The 24,058-nt window shown below is 36.7% G+C and overlaps 1 protein-coding gene across 1 annotated transcript in view; it reads left to right on the top strand.

Annotated features, from left to right (window-relative positions):
- The first annotated feature begins 9,812 nt into the window (after positions 1-9,812).
- LOC115424900 (neuronal acetylcholine receptor subunit alpha-7-like) overlaps positions 9,813-24,058 on the top strand; it is a 94,474-nt gene continuing 80,228 nt past the window's right edge. Inside the window, exon 1 of the mRNA XM_030142297.1 lies at positions 9,813-10,025. Within this exon, the coding sequence (XP_029998157.1) occupies positions 9,956-10,025 (70 nt within the window). The 5' untranslated portion in view covers positions 9,813-9,955. The remainder of the gene's footprint in view (positions 10,026-24,058) is intronic.

Below are 24,058 nucleotides of genomic sequence, written 5' to 3'. Positions count from 1 at the left end.
TGTTAACCTAATACAGGGTATGCACGTGATGTCACCACTAGCAGAAGTCACCGCGGTTCTGCCCACTGAGTGGCAGAAAGAGGGAGATGAGTTAGCTTCAATACTATCTAAACTTAAGAACAGTATTTAATAAAAAATAGGGAAGAGCTGTTGTGCGATTGATTGTATGAACAGGTTTGAAATGCAGTCGGAGCTATCGTTTCACAGACACTGAAAGACAAAGAAAAGAGAAGTAGATGGATCCACAAATCCAGGAATCCAAACCTAGATTTGTGGATCCTGTTTAGTGTCAGGTCACATTAATTTATGTTGTATTTTTGGGTAAAATCAGACCTTAAATGACGTATTGTTTTGGCTAACGTTACTTCTTAGTAAAGCTCTTGGTTTCATGATCAGATCTTTCATGGTTTTTGTCTTCATTTTGTGATTCTGAGCCTTGTGCTCCTACATGATTAGTAAACTAACTGAAACTGAGGCTAACCCAGTTTTTCAAATACGGGGGAACTGGAGAATAAAGCTACAACGGCATATTAGGGCCACATAAGAGAATAAAAACACTTGTCACCACGAGTATAAAGTCATAAAATATCGCAATAAAACCCGTAATTTATGATAATATAGTCGAAAACAAAAAGAATCACAATGTTATGAGAATAAAGTCATAGTTCTAACAAAAACTAGTATTTTAATAAAAATGTCATTCGTTTATGAGATTAAAGACATCATATTCTGACAATAAAGTCATAATATTGCAAATGTAGCACCCCCTAGCTGTCTGGCTATTTGTTGGAGTGCGCTCCCCGAATCCATGTGTTGTGAGAGATCTCTCTCTCTCTCTCTCTTTATAGTTCACCAATTCGCTTTGTTAGGCAATTATAAGCTCCTAAAAATGTAACTGTTCAGATACTCCTAATATCCTACTGACAGTAATAGACTACTTTTGCGACACCTGTAATAGCTATATAAGTGAAACTAGTAAATTTAGATTATATAAAATCAATTACTCAGTGTAATATATTTTAGCTTCAATACCCTGCCTTACTTATGCACATCAAGTTAGTTTAAACCCTGTTCAAATTTTTACTCCTTTTACTATTCACCCCTTTAAAATCAATATCCCCACAATATAAATTATCACAATTAAACATGCACACATACACCAAACAGAACATTGAACAATTTACTAAACATTTGATTAACCCTTTCATGCATGAATTATGAGAACCTTAGTAAAGATTTTTTTCTCGAATGTTTTTATTCCTCCTTACACATGAAAAAAAAAAACAATGCAACCAATTTTTTTTTTTTTTTTTTTTTTTTTTTTTTTTTTTTTTTTTTTTTTTTTATCATGGAGTTACAAAAATGTCCATGCATTTAATTTTTGAAGTAAAGAAACGTGTGTTTAAAACCCAATATCAGAAAGTATGGAAGAGGATTAGGGCCACTGGAAAAAAATACAATAAACTAAGGTCCAATATGCATTTCTTATTATTATTATGGAAAAAAAAAAAGAATTCTGAGATTAAAGTCAGAATTCGGAGAAAAAAAAGTCAGAATTGTGAGGAAAAAAAGGAGAATTCTGAGTTTAAAGTCAGAATTCTGAGTTTAAAATCAGAATTCTGAGGGAAAAAAGTGAGAATTCTGAGATTAAAGTTCCAGTGGCCCTAATCCTGTTCCCTAAGAAAGTAATATGAAAACAATGAAATAAAAAAAATTTTAATGCTGCAAATCTGATGTTTTCTCACATTTTACAATATTCTAGGCCTTGTTATTACTCACGTCATAGAAATAACATGCAAAAAAAACAAAACAAACAAAAAAAAACCTTTGTGTCTAACAAATAACAGGTGATTTACACTCCAACATGTCAGTGTAGATCAGGTTTATGAAGAACAGCAAAGTGACAGTTTGAATATCAGTGAATGGGATGGTGCATAAACAGCCAGTGTGTTGGCTGATATGGAACTAAACCAGCAAAACCCATGAATATACAAGAGAACAGATGTAGAATAACTGTCCACTGTAGTGACCACTATGCATGAAAGGGTTAAATAAAACATTCAATAGGAAGATGTAAGATGTAGATGTTTCTTTTTTTCTGTTCAGTTCTTAGAAATTAGTCCAGTCCACTTCAAAGAGTATTATAAGTCCCCTTAGTTCACTTTAAATGAGTGGTTCTCAATATTTTTCTGTCAGGCCCCCCTTTGGAGGACGAAAAATCTTTAGTCCCCCCTCAACCCCAACAACATTGTAGCAGTGGTGCACTTATAACTTTTATTGAAAGAAACATCAAGACTGTAACAATACTTTTAGCTTTTCCTTCAATTATTTATTGCACAAATTAAAAGTAACGTAGATTTTTGTGTGAACAATATAAATAAACTCAACCAGACTGCTCCCTGAGACAATATTTTTCCAAATAAAAACAGGAAATGTGCAATTATCTACAACTATGACAATACAGGTCCTTTTTTTAGAACAACAAACAAATTTTGGTAACAAAGATAAATGTTTTAACAATATCTGTGGGTCAATGAGCCCGTTTACATTGCATCTCACATCATTAAAGTGCAAACTGTACAAACTGTGCAAAAACACAAACTTTGCACATTTGTCTTTTCCAGTCCAGTCCTTGTCCGATCTCCAAACCTAAACTCTTTGTCTAGTCTAGTGACAGATCACCATGGCAGTAGATTTGTTTCTTATACGTCCTTAAAATGGTGTTAAAATGGTGTAAAAGCAGGGTGCTCCAACGCTAAAACATTAGTTCAACCTCCTACATGTTGTAATCTGGAAAAAAAAACAAAAAACACCCTGGATTGATTCCATGCCCACCCCGGCAAGCCTTCGCACCCCCCCCAGGGGGCCCGCCCCACAGTTTGAGAAACACTGCTTTAAATGAACAGAACACATAAATCATAACCCTTGTAATTTAAATCCTAAAGCCAGCAGTTTATATACCTAAACTGACATATTTAAATATCAAAATGAATACCAAACACGTGAGTTACAAACCGGTGCAGGCCTGAAGCGTGGTTTGGGAGCGGAGGGACCTAAAACCCCATGGTCATTTCGCACTGTGGCGCAGAAATAAAAAAAACTCACAGTTGCTGGTTAATGGCGGCGGCAGCGGTGTCCTCTCTGAAGCCTCGCAGCGCTGGCGGTGCCGATAGGAACTGCTGTCGTTGTCCCGTTCAATAATCCGGCTTCCAAGGAAAAAGAGTCTGATGAACTGGGCTCCCTAGTATGGTCGAGCAGACCACTAGCTTGCACAGTCCACTTTAAACTCTGGCGAGCTAAGTCGGGTTGACTAGCATTCACAGCATCTTCCAGGAAAAAAAAAGCACTTCGTCAGAGTATTCCACATGAAGCACAGAAAATCCAAATAAACACCACAGAATGTCCATAAGTGACTCACTGTCCGTTAGTCTTTGAACATTTCCACATTACATCCACAAATTAGCGTTTTGCCAACTCCTTTTAATGCCTCTTCAACTCTACATGTCTGTCTCCGCCTCTTCCGCATTCTCCTCACACGTCACTTCCTCCTGACTCGGATTGGCTCAACATAACAGGTAAACGATTTTTTTTTTTTTTTTTTTTTACAAATAATTCTTTTTACATATACACAATGTTTCAAAATTTTAAACATAGCAATATTCACATTTTAATTAAAAAAAAAATACAATGAAATCAAAAATATTAATTTAAGAAATCAACTTAGAATTCCCGTGGGGCTACACAAAAATAATGTCGTAATTTAAAAACAGGTAGGAAAAATGTCATAATTTACAACAATAAAGTCGTGCCCTGCTGGTCCACAGCAGTAGTATCTGTGTTGTATAAAGTACTTGATCTGAACTAGACTCAGTAAATCTCCTCAGTCCCAGTAGATCATGCATATATTCACTGGGGTCAGCACATGGTCTACTGTAAATGCACTTTGGATCAGCTGGTTCTGGGCCCTGGTTTTCGACCCTGGTTGTCAGTAATGATGAAACCATGTATGTTTGTTTCAGGTAAAAATAGCCATGATCCCCTACACCCTGGATGTCAGGATACTCCATTTCTGTCCACATGTCAGTGTTCATGGACCACTCATTCTTTGGTAGTTCATACGGATCCATGTCCAGTCCAATTCTCCTTAATTTAATTTCATATTTCGCATTTTCCCGGTCTCGCTGTGTTTACTGCTATACTCCATCATGTTGAGCAGGCTGGTTTTCGCCACTCAGTCTGATTTAGAGGGGCGTGGCCTGGGGGGAGGGGACATATGTGCGTACCCTCTATACCACACAAACAATTATAGTATTCCATTTTTTCCAGGTCTATTATCAATCCTAAATTGTCATAAAGGGCCATTTATTTAAGAGCACGTGGCTCCCATTTTTAGCCTTTAGGTTTGACCCTGCTGGTGCAGTAGGTTGACCCTATCACCCCAGAGCAACAAGGTCCTGGGTTCAGTTCCTTTCTGTGTGGAGTCTGCATGTTCTCCTGTGTCTGCATGAGTTTTCTCCAGGTACTCCATCTTCCTCCCACTACTGACCACTAACTGGTCAATCTAAATGTGAGAGTGAATGGTTTTTCATGTGTATATTTGCCTGCCCTGTGATAAACTGTCCTTGGCCTTTGCCCCCTGGTTGCTGGGATACGCTCCCCCGACCCTCCCACAGATGAAGCCGTTCAGAAAAGGAATTAGTGAATGAACATACTCTGTGATGTTTTATCTTTTCTTTCAGTAAACCGGCATGACATGATCCTTTCTCAGTAGTCACTTCCTTCAAACACAAGGCACGAGGGTTCAATTCCCTCATGAAAGAAAGAGGCTGACCAGAGCAGAGAAGGTCCCACCCTCAAATCAATGATTCATTTTATGTCAATGATTTAACTTTTCATTATTTCTTATTTATTTATGTATATTTTTATACTGATTTTTTTATTCTATTTACTAGTGTTTTATCTGTGTGTTTTTTATTGTGACAGTTGCATCATCATTTAGTTTTGCATTGCATCTATCATGTAATGTTTTAACTAGGAGTGTGACAAAACATCTATATGGCGAACTATCACGATATTTAATTTTACAATGGATCATCGATGTGCTCTTGCCATGTATCATTTTAAATAATTACTATTAAAATATAGCCGCTATAAACTTCTTTCATGGTTCCTCCTCAGTGAGTCGAGTCACCGTTGTACATGTCCTCCAGGAGGTGCTCCTCACACGAGTGGCTGAAAATTGGGCTCAAGTCACAGAAGAAGAAAAAACAAACAACGGTGCTAATATAGAGGACTCGAGTGGTGAAGTTCAACTGAAAGATGCACCGACAAAGTTTTAATCCAAAGTGTGGACTCACTTTGGCTTTTATTGTGTGGATGGGACAAAGCCGTACAAGGACACTGAAGTATGTGTAACCGGTGGTGTCGGACTCTGCGTTGGCTTTTTTTTAAGGACGAGACCCGCACATATAACTTTGGAGGCAGTCTCCGTTTATTGTTTTTCAGCTCCTGACAACAGTGGCATAAGACACAAATACCTCTGGTCAGCGACCCCCATAAAACAAGCTCCCACACAAACCAAATGATACAGAAATGTGTTTCAGCACATCATAAGCACCTCATACAGTTTGAACTAGCCAGTTCATTTACGAGGGCCGTTCAATAAGTTCATGGCCTCACCCAGAACAGAACAACACAGACTGATAATTTATATTTTATTTTTCAACATAATCTCCATTTACAGCAATGCACTGGGTCCATCGATGTTCAAGCATCACTATCCCATCACGAAAGAATGTAACATCCTGTATTATAACAACCAGTATTTCTGGGTGAGGCCATGAACTTATTGAACAGCCCTCGTAAAAATTGAATTAGCAGAGGCTAAACCAAAAATTTTCCTCGACTGCACGGCTGCTTACCTCTCCCATAGAGATCCAGAACAAAAGGGAAGAGGTAAAGGCATAAAAACTCTTGTTATAGCGGGCAGTGTCACACTGTAAATTACTCGTTGGGGAACAAACTCAAATGAAAAGTTCCATATACTGACTCAGAAGCTCATAATGTCAGGTATTAACCAAAAGAAATGAAAACAAAATGAATAGATTTTGTGTAATTATAACAAACAATACACAATATCATCGACATACCCACATTGATGCGAAATAATTGACCCTGTTACACATGTACGAACTGTCTCACAAAAATACGATACACTGGCGGCATGACAACCATGCACAGGAAATGAGATGAGATGAGATGTCGTGTTTTCTGAATGAGTTTAAAATAGTGTCACTGTTTGTCAGACACCTAAAAAAAATCCTGTTTACAGTTTTGTTGCACTAAAACAGTGTCATTGTTTTTGCACTATTGCTGTTTGTACTCTGGTTAAATTATGCTGCAAAATATAAACTATGAAAGTTATTTATTTTGTTTGTTTTTGTTTCACCCCTATAAACACACAGATATATCATAGGTTATTAAGAGCCATGTATTGATAATCGCAGTATTGCTATATCGCGATATTATTGTAGGCCATGCATTGCATGTCATATTGTATTGTACGGTGATTCCCTGAGATTCCCAGCTCTAGTTTTAACAGTGCTGAGGATGTGAAGGATCTGCAGATGCTTCAAGAATCTTGGAATTTCTCCAAAGAAAGGACTTAGACCTCAGAGGGATCCTAGGGATTAACCCAGTCCTCTAGTAAAATGTGATTACATAACTTTATGCAAATGAATCCTCGAAGGATCCTTAGTGGAGAAAAAAAAAAAAGACACATAGCATAGCTGTAGTTTTTGGTGGAGATGATGACACATAGACAGAAGGTACCAGGACTTTGTTTGAAGGAAGTTTGTATGAGGGTCTGAAATACCAGTGTCCTCTGTTTAGTGGGTAAAAATCCATAAATTTAGCATGAAACCTTGATTTGGATCAGCACCAGTGGCGGCTCATCAATAGAGTGCACTAGGGCATGAAGAAGACGCTCGGAATCACATGAAAAAATTTTTACATAAACATGAATATTTAAAAAAAAAAAACGAGCTATACATGATATAGCCCATGAGTACCATGTATAATCTGCATTCAAGGGTAGTCTAGGTTTTCAATTGTTTAGTGAGCAGTCAAGTGATGTGTTTCCCGTTTGAGGTGTAAAAATCTGCACCCAAGGCTCTCAGACTCATTATAAATGATGCATGTGCAGTAGACCCCCCCCCCCCAATATATGAGATAGCAAAGCCTGGGGGTGCAAACATTTGAGCCAAAGCACCACCCACAGGTGTAAACGTCACATCCCTCAGAAATGCAACGTCACACAACATCGTCTAAACCCACACTTTTTGGGCTTGTGTGCTGCTTTTAAAATGATCAAGACTAAATGATGCATGTCCAAAATATATTAATATAAACACCAGTGGATACCTGAGTAGGTCACACTACCAATGCAAACTGAGTGACACAGTAGGTAACATTACTGACTATGATGTGGAAGACTGGGATTCAAATCCTGGCACCAGCAGTGGTAAAGTTTCATTTAATTTAGCCCATTGGCTGACTTCTATTTTTTTTTTTCTTCTTTATTAAAATTAATATAATTTAAATAGTGGTGTATGTGCTTTGGCGAATCCTAGTGGGGATATGTGGTTATAGTGCATCCACAAACTGACTTACATACTGCATCCCACTAAAACATAATTTCACCAGCCTCCACTGATCACAACCTGTTCATTCTTAACAGTACTGCAGTTTTCTTTTCTGCAAATGTAACACATCATTTCTCCTTTCAAAATAAAAGCTCTCTAGCTTTTCAGTGGATAGAAATGATTAATTACTTAACAGAGGTTTTATCATTTTAATATTGACTTCCTGTCACACAAATGATAGTTTTGCTGAAATATGAGACAAACTCCCACCTGCAGTGACTAAAATCTCACAGTAACACTACAGATGACTGATGTTAAGAAACAAAGTCATGCAAATTTGGATTCTTTTTTAATGTATTAAGTTGAACTGAACTAGAAATGATTAAGTGGCATCACTTTATAGACTTGACAGAGATATTTATCCATGTTGGTGAACTGGAGCTCTGTCAGTGTATTACTTGTTAGCACCAAATGAACAAGAAGACCTGCGTATGTACCTTTTGCTTCGAACATTTTTAGGGCTGTGAGATGTGAGAGGACCTGAAAGTGTATTGCATTAACTAGTGCCTGAATTTGTGTTTCCCCCATACACTGTTCACATAATACACCAGAATGCAGATACTACATGGATGTTCAAATAAAAATTAAATGACTGCAAAGCCATTTTCAAGTTTCTATGTTGACTTACTGAGAAAAATAGTTTAAAATTTTAATATTTGCATAAGTTCTACCTGCCTGAAAACACCTACACTGTAAAAAAATAAATAAATTTTAAAAAATCCTGTTGTTTTTATGGAAAAAAACTGGCAGCTGTGGTTTCCAGAAAAATACTGTAAAAAAACACATCCAACTGTAAACATATTTACGGAGTAATATGTAGATTTAACATTTTAAACATGTATTTAACATTGGATTTAAATGGTAAATGGACTGCACTTATTTAGCACATTTTATACACCTTCATGGTGCCCAAAGTGCTTTCTAAAGCCACCAGGTCCAACTGGGAGCAATTTAGGTTCAGTGTCTTCCATGTAAACTTTGACATGTGGACAGTCGGAGCAAGGATTCGAACAGCCCTTTGGGTATTGGACGAGCCGCTCTACCAACTCTACCAACCCATTAATTTACAAGTTTAAAATGTTACATTGTTAAATGTTTACTTTTTATATATATATATATATATATATATATATATATATATATATATATATATATATATATATATATATAAGTAAATAGGCTGTTATTCCAACGTCATGGTCTTGCAATTGAAACGGCACCACGCTGTACTTCAATTTACAGTTTTATTTTCTAAAAACAATAGAAATACATCATTTCTACTTACAAATCTGGTTTTGTTAACATACTCTTCCTGTAAGAACTACAGCTATATTTGATTTAATCGTTAACACAAAAATCTTTTCAAATAAACAACTTTGCATTGTATTGTCACTTACAGTTTTTTTATGTTGCAATTTTACATCTTTTTGGTGTTAATTCTACAGTCATTTTTTACAGTGTATGAACACCAGAAAACAGAGTCAGTGCAAGGAGGTAAAATTCATTTTTATTCTCAGATCACTTGAATTAAAATAGGCTGAAATGTTATTTATGGAATTTTTGGGCAATCATTTTCAGTTAGATAGGAATTACAAATATGCACAATCTATTACATGATGGAAAACGTCTTGATTTTAAATTTTAGACTAAAAAAAAAAAAAAAAGTCTAAAATCTTAAAATCAGGGGGGTTGTCTGCCTCTGGTTAGTCATTCTTCTTGTGCGTGTGGAATTTTGCATGTTTCCTTTTAGTCATAGAGCAGATGGGCACGGAATGCCTCCAGGGCGCAGACCTTGACGAAGTTCCCTGCGTTGTGCATCAGCCATCAGACAGGTGGATGACACCGGCAGCACTGGAAACGACAGCAAACACGTAGATGACAGGATGACAAGCTGGAGATGGAAGGTATAAAAATATAACTGAGGGAAGAGGAGGGGGCCGGTTCAGAGGGAGAGGGAGGCGCACGGTGACAGAGAGAGCCAAACCAGGGGAAACGGACCAGGGAACGGAGGAGAGAGAGAGAGAGAGAGAGAGAGAGAGAGAGAGAGAGAGAGAGAGAGAGAGAGAGAGAGAGAGAGAGAGAGAGAGAGAGAGAGAGAGAGAGAGAGAGAGAGAGAGAGAGAGAGAGAGAGAGAGAGAGAGAGAGAGAGAGAGAGAGAGAGTCTGTCTGACCAGCGGCATCCTCCAGAAGCCTTCTCCTTCTAAGTTTGCGTCTCCACCGGGCTACACCGGGAGTTGTGCTCCGCCGCAGTGATGGACCATCGGAAGTCCACTGGATCACTATTAATTGGAGTTTACCTGTGGGCGACGTTCTGCTGTCAAGGTGGGTTCCCTGCTGTAGCCTCCAGCCCAAAGAAAGCCCCCCCCCCAAAAAAAAAAAAAAAAACAAGAAGTATCTAGAAGTGACTGACCGGAGCTTTAACATGTTTATTATTTTTTTCTCCATTTAACTTTACGCGTCATTAAGTTTCAGGCGCGTCTTTTGCGCATTCTCACATTCTCTCCCTCCTCTTTTTTTCCCACCATACTGCAATTCAAAGTTATGTTTTCACGGTTGTAAATGCAGCTTATGTGTGATCTGTTATATCACTGTGTTTGTATGCTTGCAGTATATATATATATAAATCCGTGTCACGGTGTTTGTGCGCGCTCCCGCCGTCTTTAATTGACGGAGAACATCTGGCTCAGAATAAGGAGGGCGTCCCGGCGATGATGCACGAAGCCCATTGGGGTCGTTCATCCCCTCAGTGTAATCTGCTGCTAAAGGATTGTTAAATGCGTGACTGGCAGAGCTGACAGACAGGACCTTCAGAGGAGGTTAAATCTCTCTGTAATATGCTCGAATCCCCGATTTAAGTCTGATTTCGATAGATGGATGTTTTTTTGTTGTTGTTTTTTTTATACATATTGTTGCTTATGCAATCACACATACTTTGCTGCAGAAGAAAAAGTGGAGGTTTTGAGGGTACACACATCCAGTAAGTGGGCTCACATATTGAGCAGCTCTAAAGGGGGACTTGACAGAAGGAGTTAAGACAGGGGTCTCAAACTCATTTTCTTTCAGGGGCCACATTCAGCCCGATTTGATCTCAAGTGGGCTGGACCAGTAAAATAATAGCATAATAAGCCATAAATAACAACAACTCTATTATACTATGCCCATGAATAATGACAAATTTAAATTTTTGTCTTTGCTTCAGTGCAAAAAAACGCATTAAATTATGAAAATACTTACTTTTATAAACTATCCAAACAAAAAAGATGCAAATAACCTGAAAAACCTGAAATTTCTTAAGAAAAATAAGTGCAATTTAACAATATTATGCCTCAGCTTATCATTTATATGTGTGCATTATGGATCAGATCTACAAAGACACTGTTGTTTGTCCGTTAGTCTTGATGACGACCTTGACTTCAGTTTTTGTGGGTCCTGGAGTGGGTTGTCAGCCCTATTTTTACCCTGAAGTATCTTCCACAAAGACATTAAACACTGAGTAACAGGCAGAAAATTGTTAAAATTGTGCTTGATTTTCTTTAGACATTTCAGGTTGTTCATATTTGTTCAGATTATTCACATTTTATTGTTCAGGATAGTTTGTAAATGTAAGCATTTTCATAATTTAATGTTATTTTTTGCACTAAAACAAAGACAAAAATTTGAAGTCGTCATTATTTATAGGCATACTGTAATATTTTTTTCACATCAAACCAAGAAGAAAATATGGAGTCATTCTTTTTTTGTAGGTTTTTATGCTAATATTTTACTCTAGATCATATTGGTCTGAATGTGGAACCTGAACTATGGTGAGTTCCACAGCCTTGACTGTGGAATTTTTGCACTTTGCAAATTCATCCCACGGGCCGCATTGGAACCTTTGGTGGGCCACATTTGGCCCCCAGGCCACATGTTTGAGACCCCTGAGTTAAGATGTGTAAGATCACGACTGTCTGCCTTGGTTTTTTTATCAGTAAACTCAAACATGCGCACAGGTAAGGGAAAAGAAGGCTGCTTTATGCACATGTTCCCTTAATGATTCTCACAGCAGGATGAGTAATTCCACACTGGTCACGAACACTCGAATAAAATAGCCTTTGTTTGAATAAGTACAGTATAATTAAAACAGCCCTGTGGTCTACGTACATAGCATAAGGAGTAACGGCTTCCATAGACACTGCAATCCAGTCAGATGTTCTTTATGAGATCTCTAATCACCAGATGAAAACATCTGGGGTTCGAAAACGTCTGCAGTCCAGACGATCGAGTAAAAGCATCTCTATTCCTCAAAGTCTTCTTGTCTTGGAACAGAGGAGAACTGAGCTGCACTATCTCACTGGCCAGTGGAAATAATGTGTAGTACACATTAGAAGCAGGGTTTCACTTCTTCATTTTACAGGTGACTTCTTCCCTGATGTCCACGTAACTGTTAGTGTGTCCGCTGTCTGTTCCACTCAGACTCTCTCCAATTAATGCTGCTGGATCAGATGTAGCCAGTATGCCGTTCTATCAGTGTTTAATGAATGTGATTGTGTGATTTTTCTGTGGGCTTGTTTTAATAGAAGTAGTTATTTCTAAGAGAAAAAAAAAAAAACAGAGAGCATATCAAAAACTTTTCCTTGTACACAACAGATATGCGTATTAGTGCATAGTGTTATAGAAGTGTCACTGCTGCCAAAAGGATAATGTCTCCAACTTGTAACTCTGAAAATGTAAGGTTTATTTTCAGTGTGTTCTGAATAGAAATGTGTAGATACTTGAGTGTCCTGTTGGCACATATGTTTTTTAACATCATGATGAGAAGGTTAGATTTTTACCAATGTCTGCTGCTTTGTGACTTTGAACAGTTTTGGGTAGTAATCCCCAAGATATGCATGTTCAAGGCCAAGGTCAAGGACAGGAAAAATTCAAAAAAATGTACTGTAAAAAAAAAAAAAAAAAAAGCTGTGGAAAAAAAACAAAAAACGGTAATATTCTGGCAGCTGGGGTGCCAAAATAATACTGTTAAATAACGGAAAATAACCATCTCATAAAAAAATGGTAATTTTCCACAATTAAAATACAGTTTTTTGCCCTAACTTTACATGAGATTTTGCATATTTTTTTTTACTTTTTAATGTTTAATAAAGATTATTTACATGTATTAAAACAATCAAATTACCTATAAATACATTTATAAATAATTTTCAATGAGACTAAGTTGTACAATGCACCGATAAAAGCTGTATTTTGACAGTTTATGTTATACATTTACAAAAATACATTTATTCAACATTTTTGTTGTGAAACCTCCTGTAACTACACAAGATATTTGTCAATTAACAAACAAGTCTTGTTAAACTTAAAGAACAAATACTTTTTTTTTTTCAGTAATTTTATCTAGTTTTTTTTTTTTTTTTTTTTTTTACAGTATTAAACTTTAAATTAACAGTTTAATCTCATAAATAGAAAAGAAATATTTGTGAAATTATGATACATTTGCAAATGTATTTTAACTGTATTTTTCTGTGAAAAAAGAAAAAATTTCTTTTAAAAAATGGAAATTTTATGGTTATTCACAGTTACAGTTTTTTCATGTTATTTTACATCTGACATGTAAAATCACAGTCTATTTTTGTTAATTTCACTGATACTTTCCTATATCTTAAAAATACAGGAAAAATACTGTAAAATAAACAGTGAAAATTCTGTTGAACTGCAGGGTTTTTTTTTTACAGCGTATTTGTGCTATACGTCAATCAAAACTTGTCTGATTTGATGCCACTATACAACATACACAGTACAACCGTGAACTTTGACCATAGATCGTCAAACATCAAGGTCACAGTACACAATTGTGTAATAATAGACTATTGTCAGACCATTGTCTTCCAGAATGCAAACTCTCTTTGGTCAACTGATCAAGGAAGACGGCCATTCTCCAGAGGTCATGGTCTGCTCCAGGTTTCTGCCTGTTAAAAGGAAGTTTTTCTCACCACTGTCACCAAGTGTTTGCTTCTGGAGGATTCTCTTGGGTTTCTGCAAATTGGCTTGAGAGTCTGGTTTCGACCGGCTCTATATGGAAAGTGTCATGAGGTAGCATTTGTTATGGTTTGGCGCTATATAAATAAAACTTGATTGATTGATTGACTGAAACCATGATATTGACCATAAAATTGCACACATGCAGAAACAAAAAAATCTGCATTATCCCTTTTAACAGATACAGGAGCTCAGAGTTAGGGTTAGGGTTACTGCACCTAACAGGAAATGGTTATCCATTTATTTCCATGAAACCCATGTGATCTCTGAGGATGGTTTATTGTTCTTAATGTGGTTTCTTTGGTGTAAGTCTGTCTTCTTGTTAAGAAATAAACATCAAGTCAAAATGTGATGATGCCATAAATGCTTGGTGATATTGAAGGCAGGCGTTAGATGAATTGCTGATGGATGAATTTAACTCCATGACTCAGATATTTGTAACTTTCTGTGCTTAGTAATTTGTTTTAGTCTATTATTCATCAGTCTGAGTCACCTTGATGACAAAAGTGACTGATTAAAACAATGGTGGCATTAGGAGAGAAAGAACAAGGGGAAACCATGCGATTACATTTGACTTTTACACATAGAATTTTAAAGTTTTTTTTGTTTTTTTTTTAATATATATAACTTTATTTATAGAACATTTGGAACATTTTAGACAGACAGAGTGATGCCCAGCATGAGGTACAAAAAAAAGTACAACCGACGTTGACTGCTACACCTGAATATCAACTCCCTCCACCACCACCACCCAAGGCCAGCCACTCAAAACCCAAACAAAAGACAAAGAAATACTTTTAAAAGGTTTTAATGCAGTTCTGTTCTTGCTGAATGTGCAAAATGAACAATTTGTAAACACAGTTACCATTTCAAGTTCTAAAGGGACGCTTGTGTGTTTGTATCTTGGGATGCTGCCCCCAAGTGGCCACAGAAACGATTTATTGCAGGTTTGTCGAGAAGTGCTCCAATATTAATGCTAATTGGCCACACTTGTAAAAGTGAAGCTTGCATGATGAATGAGACGCCGTGTGTGCACTTCCTTAGCTGCATTGGCTGTTGTGACCTTGGTTGGTTTTCTTGAACATGGTGTACTGTTCAGATTTGGTTTTCTGTGTTCTCTTGTCTCATAGATATTGGATGTTCATTGATCTTATACAAATATTTGGGGTCCAGCTGCTTTAATGTGATTTGATTTGAAGGTTAGCTTAGCCTCTCAGGTGTTCAGAGGGAGCTTATCAGTATTCAGTCTGTGTGTGTGGTGGGATATTCTTTCTAAGAAAAAAAAGACAAATTATAAATAGTGTATCTTACAGTGAATTCCCCAGTTTGGAAGTAAGACTCCAACAGGTGCTTGTTAGAATTTTTTTCTGTGGGTATTTAAAAGGAGACTGATGAATGGAAAAAAGGACCACGTCTCATATAAAGAATTCATTATTTTTGACAAAAAAAAAAAGGTGTAAAAAATATAGGGGACATAGCCTACATTAAGCAAAGGTTAAATCACCATACACAGACCTGTGACCATGACAGGGATTTAACCCTTTGATGCATGAATTATGAGAACCTTAGTCAGATTTTTTTTCCTGACTGTTTTTATTCCTCTTTAGGCATGAAAAAAACAATGTGACTGAATTTTTTAATGAACCTAATTTTTATGGAGTTGCAAAAATGTCCACTCAGCTGGACACCCTGTGTTTAATTTTTAAAGCAAAGAAACATGTATTTAAAACGCAATATCAGAAAGGGATAAACTGTGTGAAAACTATGCAATAAAAACATTTTAATGCAGCTAATCTGATGTTTTCTTACATTTTAACATACTCTAATACTAGTTATTATTCACTTCGTAGAGATAATATGAAAAAAAAAAACCTTTTTGTTTACGAAAACTGTTAATTACAGTCTAATAACTAGCAATTGATTTACACTCAAACATGTCACTGCACACAATGGATTAATGAGGTTATGTCCTTTTTAAAAGTAGAGAAAATTAGATATTCAAAACAGGGAAACTTGAACAAATTCTACAATAAATGGCAAATGTTCATGGATTTTTTTTTATTTTTTTTTTTAATTTATTTATTTTTTTCTTATGTTTATGTCATCAGTTTAATTATTTTATTCAGATTATATCTTAATATTCATTTCATTGTATTGTTTTTCGGGTTTCATTGTTATTTGTTCTTATAAATATGCAGTTCTAAACCTAATGGTGTACAGGGTGGGGAAGCAAAATTTACAATGAACATTTGGTTGTTTTTTCTCGGCAGGCACTACGTCAATTGTTTTGAAACCAAACATATATTGATGTCATAATCATACCTAACACTATTATCCATACCTTTTCAGAAACTTTTGCCCATATGAGTAATCCGGAAAGCAAACGTCAGAGTGTGTGATTTGCTGAATGCACTCGTCACACCAAAGGAGATTTCAAAAATAGTTGGAGTGTCCATAAAGACTGTTTATAATGTAAAGAAGAGAATGACTATGAGCAAAACTATTACCAGAAAGTCTGGAAGTGGAGGAAGCAACAAAAAACGTACCAAAGCTTTTATTAAAGCTCTGAAATCCAAAATCCTAAAGGATCCAACCAAATCCATGAGAAAAATGGCAACTGAACTTGAGGTAGACAACAAGAGCGTTAGAAATGCAGTAAAATATGATTTGAAGTTAAAATCTTACACAAGAACACCAAAACACTTGTTGACAACAGCAACAAATCCAACTTTAGCAATTTTTAGGAATCATGTTTATGGCCGCCTTCTAGCCCAGATCTAAACCCTCTGGATTCTGCTATTTGGGGCGTTTTAGAACATGCTACCAATAGAACATCACACAGCAATGTCGACTTTCTTAAAGATACTATTAAAGAAGAATGGGAGAAGTTGTCACCCGAATATTTGAGGAACACTGCGCAAGTTTCAGGAAGTGTATGAAGGCAGTTACTGAGAAAGAAGGAGGACACATAGAATAAAAACATTTTCTATGATGTAAATTTTCTTGTGGCAAATAAATTCTCACGACTTTCAATAAACTAACTGGTCATACACTGTCTTTCAATCCCTGCCTCAAAATATTGTAAATTTTGCTTCCCCACCCTGTATATAAACATGGTTAATGTTGACATCAGTGTGCCCTGGTATTTGTAGTACCTTTGTTTCTCTTGGACACACTTCAATAAAAATATGAAACAAAAACATGGCACTGCAGATCAGGTTTATCAAGAACAACAAAGTTACAGTTATGGTATGAATTGCAGTGTTTAAGATGATGCATAAGTGTCCACTGTGTCAGCTGATATGGAACTGAAACAACCAAACCTATGAATATACAAGAGAAGTAGAATAACTGTCCACTGGAGTGACCACTATGCATGAAAGGGTTAAAGACCACCATAAACTGCACATAAAAAAAAGAAGAAAAACATCTCTCAGGAGTTTAATTTTAAAGCTGCATGTGATGATCGTCACCAATTTTTCATCAAATCTGTAAAACCTGAGTGATAGCCTAAGTATCACAAATCTGTTAGTCTTTCCTTGATTACGCACCTGAATCACTTCCCTCACCATGAACAACTTCTAAGTGTACGCCACCACAAACACTCCATTTGTTTAAATACTAAACTGAAACCTAAACGAAACCGTCACTTGGGTTTTTTCGGAATTCCACGCAGCCACAGTATGGCCGTAGTGGCAACAAACATGGAAACGGCTTCATTGTTTCTTACTACTACAGCTGTGAGGAATTCTGTAAAAAACAGAATGACGGTTTTGTTTAGGTTTCAGTTTGGTATGTAAACAAATGGACTGTGTGTAATGGAGTACACGTCACAGATTCGTGATACTTAGGCTACCACTCAGGTTTTACAGATTTGATGAAAAATTGATGACAAACGCCATACACAGCTTTAAGGGATAGATTGTTTTCTTCAGGGCAGAAGTTTTGTGTTTCTACAGGAATCACTTACAGATACCTCCATTTTTTTTTTTTAATTTACTCTCCTTTAAGACAATTTCACTGCCATTTTCCTGTTGACTTTTAAGTACTGGCAGCTTGCAGTTTTCTCCTTTGTATTCCATCCTGTCAAATGGTTGTGGAGTGGATGGTTTGTAGTGTAACCATTTTTCATTTATTTGTTTATTTATTTATAGTGTATTTAGGGTTCTTCCTTCTGCGATTCATATTGACTTCAGTCTGTAAACGAAGCTGCCTCTTGGGGACATTAAAAATTGACTGAACTCTGCTCCACTCTGGCATTGACCTACTGTTTTTACACATTCCTCGTAGTGTGAAGTTAATATTGCTGCGAGCAGCAAGCTGTCCAAGGATGGTTTCTGGGTCTTGAAAGCTCTAATATGGTGTGTACACTGAGACAGGAAAAGCCCAGATTAGGACTGCGCTTGGGGTGTGTGTGTGTGTGTGTGTGTCTATATATATGTATATATATATATATATATATATATATGTGTGTGTGTGTGTGTGTGTGTATATATATATATATATATATATATATATATATATATATATATATATATAGACACACACACACACACACACACAGAAACACACACACACACATTTATTTATTTAATTTTTAGCCTATTTTTTTCCCCCACAGCTACACTCTAAAGAACTCAAAAGTGACATAATATAATGTAATATATTATAATATAATATAATATAATAATATATAAGCCCTGCGATGAACTGGCGACTTGTCCAGGGTGTACCCCGCCTTCGCCCCTATGTAGCTGGGATAGGCTCCAAGCGACCCCCATGACCCTAGTGAGGATAAAGCGGGTTCAGAAAATGAATGAATATAATATATAATTTTCAAAATACCATCTAAGTGTAATAAAAAAACCCAAAACAAAACAAACAAGAAACTAAAAAAGCACTCGGAGAGCGCAGACCTCTGCCACGGCAGAACAGTGGCCTCCATCACCACCAAAATTTAATCATTTGTTCCTTGTGCCAGTATCAACATTTCCTGAAATTTTCATCCGAATCTGTCCATAACTTTTTGAGTTATCTTGCACATGGACAGACAGACAAACAGACAGACAGACAAACCAATGCCAGCAAAAACATAACCTCCTTGGCGGAGGTAAAAAACCCTCCACATGCATGCATAGCTGTTAGGAAGAAGCAACAGGATATAAGTAAATAAATTAATAAATACATGTACATACATACACAGTATTAAAGGTTATACAATTACATGTAAAAACATTTAAATGAAAGATTATAATAACCAAAAATGGTCTGGGATGATTATGTGAAGAAACAGAAATGTGAATTTGAGCCCAGATTCTGTTGTGGTGCTTCATGAAATTCTATTTGTAATAAATACTGTTTTGATTAGATCTTATATGTTTCAGTATGAAGAAGGTGACAGCTCCAAAGTAGTAAAAAATTCACACAGGAAGTAGCATTAGTGTAAGCATCATAAAAACTCAAACCTAACTGACCTAATGCTGCTTTTCCACTGCGTGTATTCAGCCGGACTTGTTAAAACTTAGCACAGCTTTGCTCAGTTTAGCCACGAGTGAAACATTTTCATTGTACTCCTTCAGTCACAGCAATGTAAGGTCAAATACTGTGACATTGTCTTTACCACAACTGCAAGTTCTATCAACACAAAAATGGAGGATGGAAGTTTAAGTAAGTCTGAAATGAAACATACTATTTTTTTTTCTTAGGTATATAGATATTTACACTTAAAATATATGGGTAATTTATCTGATGTTTTTAAGAGCCCCCATTGCCTTAACACTATTCCACAGTGAGACATAATGGTTCACTTATGTAATGACACAGTGGATTGACCAGTCCACGTTTAGTATTGCTTTGACCCATTTGGAACCTCAGAGAAGACGGGATTAGAAATAGTATCTGGTAGTCTCTTGTGGTTCCTGACAGAAAAGCTGTAGCGAGTTGAGGCAAGTTGAGCTGATAGTGGCGGTGGAAAAGGGGCACAAAAGAATCAACACTGAGGGTTACATTTTTAAGAATCCAACCAGCAGCCATTTAATTGTTTCTCCTCAACTATTTGAGGAGAAACACTATGATCCACACATATAACATCAGCTATTTGCTGCTCCATCAGCTGTAGCTAACAGAACAGCATTGGAATGAGGTCAAAGAACTTATGTTGCAAGATCTGAAAGTCAGTATCCTTCCACTGAAACAGAATTGCCTATCATCAGATCTACTTTGAAACCATTAAGGACTGAATGGTTCTCAATAAGCTGACTTCTAATCTTTTTCTCCAAACCTGTGTTTCTATCCTCTTTGCGACTGCCAAGCACCTTATATTGTTTAGAAGTGAAACACAATTTTTGCTCAACGACACACACAACAATTTGTAGCTTAATGCCCTTATTTGTCTTGTTCATGGCAGATCTTAGTAAACCCTACGTTCTGCGGCTATTTACACTGTTCAACTCACCAATCATGCCAAGACCATAGAGATAGGGTGACTCATTACTGTGGACAATCCCAGAGAGCAAGGCATGAAGACAAATAAATAAACGTATCCTTTGCACGATAGCAACAGATTTTATTATTAGCTTTTGAGCTTTTGTTTTTGCTCTCAATTAACCATTTAACAATCAAATTTCTTGAATTTCCCTCACGATTAATAAAATATCTATCTATCTATCTATCTATCTATCTATCTATCTATCTATCTATCTATCTATCTATCTATCTATCTATCTATCTATCTATCTGTCTATCTATCTATCTATCTATCTATCTATCTATCTAAATTGAACTGTCTAAATGTGAACCACATGATTAGGGATGGGAATCAAGAACCGGTTCCCAGTAGCTCATTTCCTTGGAATCATTTGCCTGCCTGCTTAACCATTCTGCTTATCCATTCCGCCTTCATTGTGCATGTGCGATGACACAACATGTACGCTGCATTGTTTTGATTTAGAACGTAGCCAACATAGCAGAAACACTCCAAATAATGGCTACATTTCATACCAAAAGATGACACCAGGGCGACTTGTAAGACTTGCAAGGCTTCCATTTCTTCAAAGTTGGAAATCCCTCCAATATGTTCAAGCATTTGTCCACACAACATGTGATTCATTTTCAGGAATGTCACATGTCTGATACGCTACTTAGTGACGCTTGTGAATGTAGTGGCAGAGTGAACACCAGGGCATCATCTGATTTGGGGGGGGGGGCAGGCAACAAACGTCCTGCCGTCTCACATAAAAGTTTTGGAAGGTAGGGAAAAGGAAAACCAAAGAACAACACCCCCCACCCTAGTGTCATCTGTTCTTATTATTTGTGCGTACTGTATATGGTAAATTTTCTGCGCAGAGATGAAAATATAAAAGACAGTTAATACAAACAAACACATTTGTACTCTTTTATTTCCTTACCCAAGGAGAATTGATAAGAGAATCGATAAGGAATCGGATCGATACGCAAAATCGATAATGGAATCGATAAATTCTTATCTATTCCCATCCCTACACATGATCAAAAGTGTGTTTTGTGAGGTGATCCTGACCTTGACTTTTAGCCACCAAAACCGTTTCACTTCCTACATACTCCACAAGAACAGAGTGTGTTCTCGCTCCCAGGGCTGCCAGAAAAACAAAACAAAACATAATTTTGTTCTCACAGCGCTGGTTTGGAAGTTCTCACAGCTTGTTCTCAACACATCATACAGAGAGAACTTCTTTGTCAAATGGTGTCCGAGAACTATTGTGTGATTGGTGACACATTTGAAGTGGGCGTGGTTAAAGGTTTATGACAGCCTAATTATCCCGTAGGGAAATTCAGCTGTTGTATGTTACCCATCCTAATACATACACAGTACGTAGCATTAGCATTTAACACATAACACACAACACACTTTAGAAGCAGTGAGCTACCATTGAAGCCTGCGCGGCGTGGAGCAAACAGATAAACTCAACACAGAAAGGGTACAGTCTGACGGAAAAAATGGAAAAATACAGGACTTCTCAGGAGTTCTGGACTTGAGAGTCTTGTGAAATCTTTGCCAAAATGAACTTTGTTTTTGTTTGTGTCACTTCAACAAAATGGACAAGTTTTTCTGTTCTTGCAAAGTATGTAATCACTTTTACATCCTAGTGAAGGTTTATATCAAATTTTAAGTGATTTTGTCCCTGAGATATTTCATTATTAATGTAATGATCAATGGATGGACAGACCATCTGGAGATGCATTATGGAGACATATCATGGAAAAAAATGGCACCATTTTCATAAAATGTGAAATTTGGAATTGATAAACATTACACTGTTTCACACTGTATTTGGATTTATATCAGAGAAACATTTATTTCTAATCTGTGACTTGTTCTATTACAGTGATTTGTTACACTCACAAGTGTTTTTGTTTGTGACAGAAAAATGAGGACACCAGTGAGTCTGTAAAAGTGATTTTGAAGGCAGAGAATACTTTCAGGGGTGAATGGATCATAAACTGAACTGCCTATATGGCAACTACTGCAATAAAATAAACCCTTTTTATTTTTCTACAATATAGCTGAGCTTTAATGATTGAAGCTTGAATGAGGCCCCTGATGGGCTCTGAAATGGAAATATGAGAAGACACTAATACTATCACAGAGATATATGTGGGCCATTTGAGATTGATAGGTGCCTTCAGGCCGTATGAAGGCTGTTTGTATTGGTATGTTCAGTGTATCTGTTGAGGTTGTGGATCATGTTATCATCAATGACAGCAGGGTTTATTGCTAAAAACTGTATGTGTGGCAGTGGTCCTGAGAATATGATGAATACACATCAGTTTTTTCACTAATGGTGCCGATTGTGGCAGTCAACCGTAGCCTATTTTTCTCAACTACCTTTGTAAAATTAACTCATAAAGACCCGGTGCTACTTTTGTGGCAGTTCCCACATGAAATTTCTTTCTTTTTAACCTCGCTTAAAATATTTATCACTATTAATTGTAATATTATCTTCTGCATTATGTGCTTTTTCAATGAAAATCAGGTATTTTCCTATTTTTAATTTTCTGATCATGTAAATGTTCTTAAAACCTTAAAGTTGTTTGTCATAATATCAGAAACAGAGAAAAATGAAGAAAACGTGACTTGGTCAACAAAATATGCCATTAACTGAATATAAACCAAGTGTCTCCATCCACTGTCATTTGTTAAACTCCACGGGTTTTTACTGGTGAATCAATGTTGTAGAAGATGCCAGTGTTTCCACGTTCACTACAGAGCCTCTGAACGTCCAAATGGGTCATATCTGATGACCATAAAAAGATGACAAACTGCATTTCACACTAATTATTTGCATGTATTGATAGGATTAGTGGGTCAACAGGTATTAAACATTTACATCAGTAGATGGTTTTAGTCACCACTGGCTGTTTGGGTCTTTATGAGTTAAAGAAAATACCAGTGTTGAGCAGTGTTTTACTTATGTCACTAATGATTTAAATGCATTTTGGGATAAATATGGACCATGGTATTAACTTTGCAATGCAGGAAAAAAAAACACAAACTAACCACTACCACACAAACTACACTTTACAACATTCACACATGTGCATGTGAGCCAAGCCCTAAACCAGCAGCCTTCAAAACCACAAGAACTGCACTTGCAATGGAAAAATCAACCTAATTCAATCAGATAATAGCAGTTTAAATTAGGGCTCCAACTAACAATGATTTTAATTATTAATTAATCTGTAGATTATTTTTCTTACTAATTAATTCATTGGATAAACACAAAAGACTCAATTCTCAAAGATCAGTATGTAACCCAAAGCCATATAGGCAAACACGTCACTAATAATTACATTCCCACAATGGCTTTGGGTATAGTAGCAATTGTGGGTCCCTTGAAAGGTAAACGTTGTGGGCCCTTCATAAAATAAAGTATCTGAAAATTTGTTGGTGGAATGGGGAGGGGGGGCGTATGTATACGTGGTACGTCCCATAAGTGCTGCAACTAATGTAACTGGTGTGAAACCGAAAGTGAAACTTAACTTTGGACGTCCAACTCTCGGCCTCTATGCCTCTCTTTTACTTCGTAGCTTACAAGAAATTTTCACAACTTCTACCCTATATCCACCAGGCCTCCTGGGAATGCTGGGCCCCATAAAGTTGTCATGTTTACACCCCCTTTACGGCACCCCAGGTTAGCAAGCACTAGCCCGCTACCAAGAGTTGTTATGGCTAGAGAGTAGTAAGCTATAGTTTTCAACCTGCTCCTGTAGCGTGCCAGCATGCCTCAATACAAATGTGCTCAAGAGTCAATGAATCGACTGCCGAATTTGTTCTCGACTCCTTAAAGAATCCATTTGGATCG

The sequence above is a fragment of the Sphaeramia orbicularis genome, chromosome 1 (assembly GCF_902148855.1).
Source record: "Sphaeramia orbicularis chromosome 1, fSphaOr1.1, whole genome shotgun sequence".
Classification (NCBI taxonomy): domain Eukaryota; kingdom Metazoa; phylum Chordata; class Actinopteri; order Kurtiformes; family Apogonidae; genus Sphaeramia; species Sphaeramia orbicularis.
This window is presented reverse-complemented; position numbering and strand designations above follow the sequence as displayed.